Below are 11965 nucleotides of genomic sequence, written 5' to 3' on the forward strand. Positions count from 1 at the left end.
CCATTTTTTCCGCAATTTAAACCCTGTGTAATCCCGTAGTATATGTAGATTTTCCTCTCCTATCATTTAGATGATCTTCATTTGGTAAAAAAATCCGAACGTGATAAGAAGAAGAAAATTTATATCTACGACGAGTATTACGCATGAACGCATTGGACTGCCTTGGCCTGATATGGGGAGTAGTCTTGCACTAGCTTCCTCATGTGCTCCTACATCGAATAGTTGTGTAATATTCTCTGTCTCCGATTTCACCGAGTGATCCATCACCATCAAAACATACCGTCTTGCTAATAAAGTATGCACTTCTTTCAAGTTCCCGCATCATTTTCCTAGGATATATGGAGGTTTCAAACATGTTTTTTTCTCCAATAGAGTCTTTTATTTATTTATTGACAACCTATTTACTTAGGTTCTAAATGACCGCATATGTTGATACTGTTTTCACCGTTTTGGTTTCATTCTAAAAATGCCAATAAGGCCAACTTGGATAATGAGTAACTAAATTTATTGAATGTATTTACTCAAATGAAGAGACCTTAAAGTTACATACTCAGTTGCCAAACCTGATATTCATATAATATATATGTTATAATCATGATATTGTTAGACTAACACTCAAAATCTGAGGAACTTCATAGTTCATAGCTATTTATAGATCTGATGGCTTCCCATTTGTTTAAATAACTCACCTAGCAACCTTTTTGGCTTTCATTTTGAAATCAAAGGATCAGTCATTCAAGTTGAATGAGCAATTGACACTTTGATAATGAGTACTTAAACCTATTGATTTGTTTACTCAACTCCAAAGAAAAAACAAAAAGACCTTCAAACATGAATCATGAATGCAACTCCATTAATTACCAATCTTTTTGAGCCAATGTCATTAACCAAACCTACTTGTATCTTTTACAGGTTCGAAACGATCGGTATATATAAACCTAAATCCTCTGCCTTTCCCATTCCTCTGTTTCTTGTGATGCTCATCTTTGTGACACACACACACACAAAAAAGGAACCATGTTTGGCTTGAGGGGGTAAGGTAATTTTAATTGCTCTGCAATAAAAGCAACATGATTGGAAATTGATTTGATCGGATTTGGGATATTTTGTAGGGTTATATATTGTCGGTTGAAAATAACTAAAGATGGAGATGATAACCAAAAAATAAATATACTGTATATATCAAATAGTAATTTAGTTAAGGGTTTGAATATTTTTTTTTAAGCTCAAACATCTTATTTAATAGTACAACAAGAGTTACACTAGGATGATGAGGCGAGTTCAGAGAGTGACAGGGGTAGAAAACACGACCTTGGAACGATCCAAGAAAGGATCAACGGTCATGGCAGCATTAGATCACACGATGTCTGTCTCTTCCAGTTTAGGACGCTAATTAACAGCCGCGTTAGCTCGAGGGAATCCCATGGAAGGGATGTAGTGCCACGTGTGGATCACGTCCTGTAGAGATCAGGCGAAGCCACTAGAGAGCGATAACTCTTGGAGACAACAGAAAAGGCCGCCTGGTCCAATCTTGACACTCGAGCCCGGCAGTTTAGAATCATGTCATCTGGCAACCGACAATAATGTAGACAAAAATGGAGGAGGCCGTGAGACATCTTCCTCTTTTTAACCGCTAAATTCCCATATCAGAGGTTTATATATTTATCTTTTGGTTGTTGTTGACTTTGAATACTTTATTTTACGAATTTTATCCAAACCCTTCTCTCTTAAATCCCGAAAAAAAGGAAATTGATAAATCCTTTTCTTACACAGGAAGTTCACTATATACATATATATATATATATGTAAAACCCTAACTGTTTTCTCCAAAACCCTAATCACACACCTAACCAGGCAGTAACTACATATTATCTAATATTAAACAAAGGAGAAAAAGATTGTAATCTATAGCCATGGTTTATACAAGCTCGATGATAATGAACAAGAAGAAGAAGTGTATGGAGGCAAAGACAAACAACCCAACTTGCTCTGACCACCTTCCCTTTGATCTCATGTTTGTGATAATGCCGCGTTTGTGTTTGAAAGACAACATTTGTGCTTCCGCAGTTTCCGTTCGAGTTAAAGATCCAACACCATGGATTATGCCCTCCTTTACGATCCATCACTAATCAAAACACATATTTGTAAGTCCCCAGAGTTAAGCGGTTGGCACGTACGTTATTCTCGAGACAGTTGGTTAATCATGTCCAATATCAATTTGGACCGAAAACATTTTTTCAATCCATTTACAAATGAACACAATGGACTGCCTTGGGCGCATGATATGTGCCGTTCTCATGCAATAGCTTTCTCATGTGCTCCTACATCGAATAGCTGTGTAATATTCTCTAGCTGCGTACTCTTGGGGGGATCTGTCACTATCAAAAAATATTGTCTTGATACTAAAGTGTGTACTAGTTTGGTGTTCTCACATCAGTTTTTTTTACAAGATTGAGATTTCGAACATGTTGTTTTCTCCAATGGGGTCTTCTATTGTCTCACCAACACAGGTTGCTTAGGAATGTTCAGTCTCTCTACGAATTCTTGGGATGTTCAGCCTCCTAAATCTCTTAGAACCAGAAAGCTTTCTGACTGAGTACCAAGGAGACATCTTTCTTATATACATCAACACGTACGACTACCTCGAAAGAACCGAAATATCTTAAACTAGATCTCACAAATCAAAAGTGGACTAATGTTAAAGGGTTCAGGTTGGGTGGATTAACGTTTTACTTAAACTCAAAATCTACATTGGCTACGTATAGGGACTCGGGCCACTCGGTGTATACCCAAAGACTCCATCTATGTAACAAAAGCTATGATGTCTGGATAAACCCACCCATAAACGTCTCAGATCTGTTCAAATATCTTCGTTTTTAGTTTTCTTAGATTTTTTGTATAATACAACTTGTCTTCGATTTTAGTATACCTCTCTCTATTAACGTTCTTGATGATTTCAAGATTTAAGAAGCTATTTGTACGTAAGCTATTCTCGAATTGAAATGTAACAAGAAACTCATATATGATCCACTTCAGTTGTTTGTAATAATAAGCTCTTTTAGAAAAATATGGTTGGAATCGGGAACGAACAATGAGAAGAAACCACATTTAGTCAATAAAGAAACTTGAACCAATCACCCTTGGAGCAATGGATGTACGAGAAACAACAACTCATGAGCAGCCCAATATGAGATATGGCCGAGATCCATTTCAAATTCTTGGCCGAAGCACGTTCAGCCCAATACATCCTCAATGCATCGAGTCGTTTCCAAGGTCACACCACTTCCAGATACAAAGCTAACAACTACTTTCCTTATTTGGACAAATTTTCATTCCATTGGTCAACGATTCTTTACCTTTACGATTTGTTTTCTTGTTATAGACCTTAGAACCATTGTATTTTGAGCCTATAAAAGCCCAGCTCGTTCTCATGTAAAATAACACATTTCATCTTTGATTTGATCACCAATCCAAGTTAAACTCCATCAAAACCATTTTTTCCGCAATTTTAAACCTGAGTAAATCCCGTCGTAAATGTAGATTTTCTTCTCCTTATCATTTAGGTGATCTTCATTTGGTAAAAAAAATCGGAACGTGATAAGAAGAAGAAAATTTATATCTACGACGAGTATTACGCATGAACTCATTGGACTGCCTTGGCCTGATATGGGGAGTCGTCTTGCACTAGCTTCCTCATGTGCTCCTACATCGAATATTTGTGTAATATCCTCTGTCTCCGATTTCACAACTTCGAGCTGCTCGTAAGTTTAAGCCTTACTAAGAAAGAACAGATCCCACATGGAAACACCATGATCTTTATTATGGGTTTAGACTCTCATGAAAGCTCATGAGCAGGATCATGAATGTGTTTTATGATCAGTTTTTGTAACTGACAACTTTAGGCCAATTAAACAGAAATATGTTTTTTTCTTGATGTTTACATTAGATCATCCCTTTGAAATTGAATTAAAAAGAAATATCAAGTGTTAAAATAATCTTTTAAAAAAAACTAAATTAGATGGAATTTATGAAATTGAATCCCACAAAAAAGGAAATTATGAAATCTTCCGGATCTTTACCACCACCAAAATAAAAGGAAACTCGGTTTCTTTCCTTAATTTAATCGACTAAAGTGTGCACTTCTTTCAAGTTCCCGCATCGTTTGCCTTGGATATATGGAGGTTTCGAACATGTTGTTTTCTCCAATGGAGTCTTCTGTTTACTAGCCAGAAGAGGTTGGTTAGGGATGTTTGATCTGTCTACGAATTCTTGGGATCTTATTCGTCCGCGGCCTCCTAAATTTCCTGGAAAATACTATCGGTTTATGACTGAGTATCATGGCGATATCTTCCTTATATACACAGACATGAATGAACTCAAACAACCGAGATATCTTAAACTAAATCTTACAGACCGGAAGTGGGAGGATGAGAAAATGTCGGGAGGTTTGACATTTTACTTAAGCTTCGTGTCTACTTTGACTATGAAGAGGGACTTAGTGCATACCCACAAAGTGCATCAAAGTCCCGGGTATAATATCTGGATAAAACCACCCATAAATGTCTCATATTTGTTCGCATCTTAGAGAATTTCATAATTCGTATTTACTTTGTTTCTACTTTTCTTGGATATTTGTACAATGTGTTTGGTTTCAACCTCTTTGTTTTATTTATTGACAACCTATTTACTTAGAGCATCTCCATCAGCATTGGGGTTCATAACAATACTTTAATAGTTTTTTTTTTATTATTGAATAGTTAAAAGCTCTAAGATTTTTTGTTCCTCCAATGGTAAACTCCATTAAAGGTTCTTAAGAAAAAAAATATTTTTATATATCATGTATTTGATTTCAAATTTAAATTGTTAATAATTTAAACATACTATATTTGATAAAACCAATATTGATGTGTTTCACCGATTTGAATTCTTAATTTGATAGAACCTATATTTGATAAACATACTATATTAGATTCTTAATGACCGCATGTTGAAACTATGTTTCACCCATTTGGTTTCATTCTAAATATGCCAATAAGGCCAACTTAAATAATGAGTAACTAAATTTATTGATGTGTTTACTCAAATGAAGAGACCTTACAGAAGAGTTTCTTTTCAAAGCTACATATACTCAGTTACCAAACCTGATATTATAGTTTTTAAGATATCCATATAATATATATGTTATAATCATGATATTGTTAGACTAACACTCAAAATCTTAGGAACTTCATAGTTCATAGTTCATAGCTCTTTATAGATCTGATCGCTTCACATTTGGTTAAATAACTCACCTAGCTACCTTTTTGGCTTTCATTTTGAAATCAGAGGATCAGTCATTCAAGTTGAATGAGCAATTGACACTTTGATAATGAGTACTGACACTTCTTGATTTATTTACTCAACTCAAGAGAAAAAACACAAAGACCTTCAAACATGAATCATAAATGCAACTCCATTACCAGTATTTTTGAGCCAATATCATTAACCAAACCTACTCAGATTTTTTACAGGTTCGAAACAATCGGTATAATAAAACCTAGATCCTCTGCTTTTCTCATTCCTCTGTTTCTACTTTCTTGTGATGCTCTTCTTTGTGACACACACAAACAAAAAAAGGAACCCTGTTTTGCTTGAGGGGGTAGGGTAATTTTAATTTCTCTGCATCAAAAGCAACATGATTGGAAATTGATTTGATCGGATTTGGGATATTTTGTGGGGTTATATATTGTCGGTTGAAAATAACTAAAGATGGAGATGATAACCAAAAAATAAATAGAGTATATATCAAATAGTAATTTAGTTAAGGGTTTGATTTTTTTTTAAAGCTCAAACATCAAATAATAGTACAACAAGAGTTGCACTAGGATGATGAGGCGAGTTCAGAGAGTGACAGAAGCAGAGAACACAACCTTGGAACGATCCAAGAAAGGATCAACGGTCATGGCAGCATTAGACCACTCGATGTCTGTCTCTTCCAGCTCAAAAATTATTTAATAGTACAACAAGAGTTACACTACGATGATGAGGCGAGTTCAGAGAGTGACAGGGGTAGAAAACATGACCTTGGAACGATCCAAGAAAGGATCAACGGTCATGGCAGCACTAGACATTTAGACCACTCGATGTCTGTCTCTTCCAGTTTAGGACGCTAATTACCAGCCGCGTTAGCTCGAGGGAATCCCATGGAAGGGACATAGTGCCACGTGTGGATCACGTCCTGTAGAGATCAGGCGAAGCCACTAGAGAGCGATAACTCTTGGAGACAACAGACAAGGCCGCCTGGTCCAATCTTGACATTCGAGCCAGGCAGTTCAGAATCATGTCATCTGGCAACCGACAATAATGTAGACAAAAATGGAGGAGGCCGTGAGACATCTTCCTCTTTTTAGCCGCTAAATTCCCATATCAGAGGTTTGTATATTTATCTTTTGGTGGTTGCTGACTTTGAATACTTTATTCTACGGATTTTATCCAAACCCTTCTCTCTTAAATCCTGAAAAAAAAAAGGATATTGAGAAATCGTTTTCTTAACTTACACAGTAAGTTCACTATATATATATATATATGTAAAACCCTAACTCTCTCTCTCTCCAAAACCTTAATCACAGACCTAACCAGGCAGTAACTACATATTATTTAAACAACGGAGAAAAAGATTGTAATCTATAGCCATGGTTTATACAAGCTCGACGATAATGAACAAGAAGAAGAAGTGTATGGAGGCAAAGAAAAACAACTGAACTTGGTCTGACCACCTTCCCTTTGATCTCATGTTAGTGATAATGCAGCGTCTGTGTTTGAAAGGCAACATTCGTGCTTCCGCAGTTAGCAAAACATGGCAAGACGCTTGTGTTTTCGTTCGAATTAAAGATCCAACACCATGGATTATGCCCTCCTCTTCATCACACAAAGAAGAATACAAGCTTTACGATCCATCACTCTACAAAACACATATTTGTAAGTCCCCAGAGTTAGGCGGTTGGCACGTAAGTTATTCTCGAGACAGTTGGTTACTCATGTCCAATTTCGATTGGACCGAAAACTTTTTTTTCAATCCGTTACAAATGAACGCATTGGACTGCCTTGGGCGCATGATATGTGGCGTTCTCATGCAATAGCTTTCTCATGTGCTCGTACATCGAATAGCTGTGTAATATTCTCTAGCTGCGTACTCTTGGGGGGATCCGTCACTATCAAAACATATTGTCTTGATATTAAAGTGTGCACTAGTTTGTTTTTCCCACATCAGTTGTTTTTACAAGATGGAGATTTCGAACATGTTGTTTTCTCCAATAGGGTCTTCTATTGTCTCACCAACACAGGTTGCTTAGGAATGTTCAATCTCTGTACGAATTCTTGGGATGTTCTTTCTCGGCGGCCTCCTAAATCTCTTAGAACCAGAAGAAGTTTTCTGACTGCGTACCAAGGAGACATCTTTCTTATATACATCAACACGTACGAATACCTCCAAGAACCGAGATATCTTAAACTAGTTCTCACAAATCAAAATTGGACGGATGTTAAAAGGTTCAGGTTGGGTGGATTAACGTTTTACTTAAACTCAAAGTCTACATTGGCAACCTATAGGACTCGGACCACTCGGTGTATACCCAAAGAATCCATCTATGTAACAACAGCTATGATGTCTGGATAAACCCACCCCTAAACGTCTCAGATCTGTTCAAATAGTTCTTACCTCTTCTTCGTTTTTAGTTTTCTTAGATTTTGGTATAATACAACTTGTATTCGATTTTAGTATACCTCTCTCTATTAAGGTTCTTGATCAGCTGAGTAAAATATATCTAACTACTTAATAGTAGAATTTAAAATATACGCATCGTTATAAAATATAAGATTTCCTGATTAATAATCGTGATATTGTTAGACTAACACTCAAAATCTTAGAAAAGTTATAGTTCTTATTTTTATTTTATTTTATTTTTAATTCCAGATCACCCATTAACCTAGATCCTCTGATTTTTCCCATTCTTCTATTTCGTGTGAGCTTCTTCGTCGAGGGCCTCCTATATGTCTTGGAAATTATAACTATCGCTTTATGACAGAGTACCATAGCGATATTTCCTTCTGTACACGGACATGAATAAACTCGAAGAACCGAGATGTAAACTAAATCTTACAGACCGAAAGTGGGAGGATGAGAAAATGTCGGGAGGTTTGACGTTTTACTTAAGCTTCGTGTCTACTTTGACAATGAAGAGGGACTTAGTGCATACCCATAAAGTGCCACAATGTAACGGGTATACGTAATATCTGGATAAAACCACCCATAAATGTCTCATATTTGTTCAGATCTTAGAGAATTTCATAGTTTTTATTTACTTTAATTTGTTTCTACTTTTCTTGGATATATGTGGAACAGTACAATCTGTCTTGGTTTAATCTCTTTGTTTAGTGTAAACGTTTTTTGTTTAATTTTATTACTTACAAACTATCTACTTAGGTTCTTAATGACCTAAGATATAAATTCTCTTTGTTGTAAATATACACATCGTTATAAAATAAGATATGAAGTATTTGAATTTTTTTTGCTGTTGTAATCTTGAAGATATCCATATAATGTATCTATGTTCTAATCTTGATATTGTTAGCCTAACACTATAAATGAACAAGAATGAGCAGACATATATAAGAACCAATAATGCTAAATCATTCAAACGCATTGGAGGTACAAAACTTAAGTTTATAAATGAGTATGGAGGAGCACTTGTAGTGTAGCTTTGTAGGTCATGGATAAGTATTGTATAAGAAAAGAAACAGGAAGAACACACTTGAAAAATCATAGTAAGTAAAAATATATAAAATTATTGATTAAGGAGAAAATAAAAGACATTAATTGCAATATCACACTGATCATGAAGGATATATACAATGTAAAATGATACCCTTTTGTGATTGTGATGGTCAAAGCTACATCAGATCATTTGTTACTCCACTTATAAATAATTTTAAAATCTACATTTGCCAAATTCCAAGAATGTCTCCTTTTGATCCTCATTACTTTCCTCTCTTCACCCAACCATTATCCTCCTCTTAAGCTCCATCCTACAAACACAAATATACCAACAAATCATTAATACCAAAATCTAGACCAAAAACGACATTTTTCTAAACGGTGTGGACTGAACCAGAGTGTTAAATCTGTTACCTCATAAGCTGGCGGTCTAGAGCACCGGTAGACATCATACCACGGTTCTCATATGCTCGCCGGATAAGGTATGGAATCGCGGTTTCCACCGGCCCATAGGGCATGTACTTGCTGACATTGAAGCCGGCCCTTTTCAATCCGAAGGATAGCGCATCAGACATCCCGTAAAGCTGAGCAAACTCAATCTTACCGTTTTCTTTATCGATCCCTAGCTCACTTGCTTTCTTTGCCCCTAGTTTACCTATCATAAAAATCACAAACGAGGACAAAAAAAAACATATCATATATCAGTGCCTATGGATAATTTCATCCATAAAATCTAGGGATGATGAGCAAAAAATACCAAAATTATAATCTAAATGACCCAACAAAACTGAAATTCATCAATACAAACGATAGAGAAATTTTTATAACAAATAAAATTGAATACACCAAATTTAGTTTACAATCATATCTTAAAATTAGTTAATAGAAAAACTGTCTTTTAAACATACTTTAAATTTATAATTTTATGTGACATCCGAAACCAAACCAAATTTTATGAAATTTTCCACCAAATGAATTAAAAAAAAAAAGAATCAAATATCCAGACATACTAAAATAGTAAAATCAACTCATATATATTTCATTAGGGTTCATTCGGATTTTTAGTCTTCACAATTTGCAAATGTAGGGTTTTTAATTCACAAACATGGTTCGATAGCTTACCGGAATCGGTGTTATGCGTCGCTAGAATGACGGCAATGCCTGAACCATTCGAGGCTTTCTCCATAAGGAAACTCATACATTGATTGTAGCAATCGTGCGTCTCTTGAATGGTGTCATGAACCGGTGACTTGTATCCCAAGGAATCTGCTAACTTAGCTTCACTGGACATATAAGCACCTCTCACCAACTTAAACCCAATAGGAACATTCATTTTCTCGGATTCTCCTAACGCCAAATGCAATCTCTCTCCTGCATCTTTCAAATAACCTTGAATCGTATTGTAAACAATCGGTCGATCTTTGTCGGAATTGAACATAATCGCCGACCAATACGCCATGTAATCGATTGCCGGTTGGAGAATCGTGTCTTCTGCATCGATTAGTAACGGTACGTTTGATTCTTGGCATCGGAGACAGATGGATTTCATGCGTTCGTGAGCTTTTTCGAGCTCTTGTTCTTCCTCTACGGTTAATGGCTCCGGTTCGACGGCTGTGTGGTAGAGAGGACTTAAACCGGAAAAAACCGGAAACGAATTGAGTTTCCATGGAAGTTTGAAATTTGGGTTCTTGTATTGCCACCGAAGCAAATCACTTACTCGTTTTAGGACACTCATTGGACAAATCGCTGTGATTTTCACAACCACTGAGCTTAGCTGTATTGCAAAGACCAAAAAAACACTAGATTAATTAGTTAACCGAAATAAACCGGGATTACTGTAAATGGAAGAAATATTCCACGAGTGTAGTTGACATTTCAGATTTCCAAATATGTCCTCATTGCCGACTTTGCGTGGTTAACGTGTTAATTTAAGCCTGACGAGGATCTGACGTGACTTTGATTATTCTATCTATAATCACTACAATTTAGAAAAGTTGATTTTTTTTTTGATATTTAAGGTTTTGTCTTTTTTTTTTGTGACAGCAACGTTTTGGTCTCCTTTGTAACGTACAATTTAGACAAGTTGGTGTTCTATATTACTCACGTTTTTTGTACATTTCCATATGACTACATGTATAGGATTTGGTTGTAGATCCAACTTGCAGATATTTGATTATCATATAGGTAATTCACTGATGTATTTGATCTCTAAAACAATTGTTATATCGAATAGTTAAACTATTCATTTGAAACAAAATTTTAGGGGCTGGTAGCAAAATGTGTTTTTGGGTTACTATGGTAGCAAAACATTTCCAGTAAAAAACGTATATGAAAGATTGTTTGAAAACAAAAATTGAGTAGTGAATAGAAAATAAAATGAAACTTTGAGACTTATGAAAAGTAAAATGAAATCTGAGATTAACTTACTTGAGACGAAGGTAGGGTTTTAGCAGCTTCAACAGTTTCTATGAATTTCTCGATGTTGTTATCACACGCGCCACCGTCTTCGGCATGTTCAACACCATAAACCAACATCCCTTTAAGTCCAGTAGATTCATACACGCTCCTCACGCGCCTAGCGGCAGCAGCGGCGTCTTCACCGGCACAGAAATGGTCATAAAACGTTCCTTTCACGAAACGAAGGACTAAATCGCGTGTTACGGTCGCGTCCATGAGCTTGGAGCTCATGAGCCATGAGCCAAGATCGACCATAGGGCCTATAGCGGTAGCGTGAAGAATAGCCGTTGAACGGACAAGGTCAGAGATTGGGACAGAAGCAAAGAGTCGAGCTTGGTCAGAGAGATCAAGGTCAACGTCTGGTTTTGGTTGGTCAAAGGAAAGAATCCCCGGGACAACGGTGGCAGGAGGACCGACGGGGTTCACGGTGGAGAAACGGTGGATGAGGTTTGGTCGGAGGAAACGGTTTGCCATTCAAACAATTAAGAGAGTTTTTGGTTTCTGTTTTTCTTCACAAGCGTTTTTGTGTGTGTTGGGGTTTGTGTGTATGTTATTGCTTCATGTTGTATTTATACACACGGATTTGTGTCTACTCTATATGGTAATATAAGGTTTTTTTCCCTTAAATTAGGATGATATAATTTTTTTGTCCTCAAATTAGGATGGAATCAGGAAAATAATAAGCAAAAATTAAGAGAGAATCTTTTCAAAAAGTGAGATTTGACTAAATTTTGGTTTGGCTGAAGTTATTGAATT

At 36.1% G+C, this 11965-nt stretch overlaps 1 protein-coding gene across 1 annotated transcript; it reads right to left on the reverse strand.

Moving 5' to 3' along the window:
• Window positions 1-8807: 8807 nt before the first annotated feature.
• LOC18022720 (proline dehydrogenase 2, mitochondrial) lies at window positions 8808-11735 on the reverse strand. Its single transcript, XM_006405652.2, has 4 exons — window positions 11180-11735; window positions 9875-10526; window positions 9167-9407; window positions 8808-9063 (listed from the first exon to the last, which is right to left on the reverse strand). Exons 1-4 carry the CDS (start codon window positions 11681-11683, stop codon window positions 9030-9032), a joined length of 1431 nt encoding a protein of 476 aa, XP_006405715.1. The 5' UTR covers window positions 11684-11735; the 3' UTR covers window positions 8808-9029.
• Between the last annotated feature and the right edge of the window lie 230 nt (window positions 11736-11965).

The sequence above is a fragment of the Eutrema salsugineum genome, unplaced genomic scaffold (assembly GCF_000478725.1).
Source record: "Eutrema salsugineum unplaced genomic scaffold, Eutsalg1_0 scaffold_14, whole genome shotgun sequence".
Classification (NCBI taxonomy): Eukaryota; Viridiplantae; Streptophyta; class Magnoliopsida; order Brassicales; family Brassicaceae; genus Eutrema; species Eutrema salsugineum.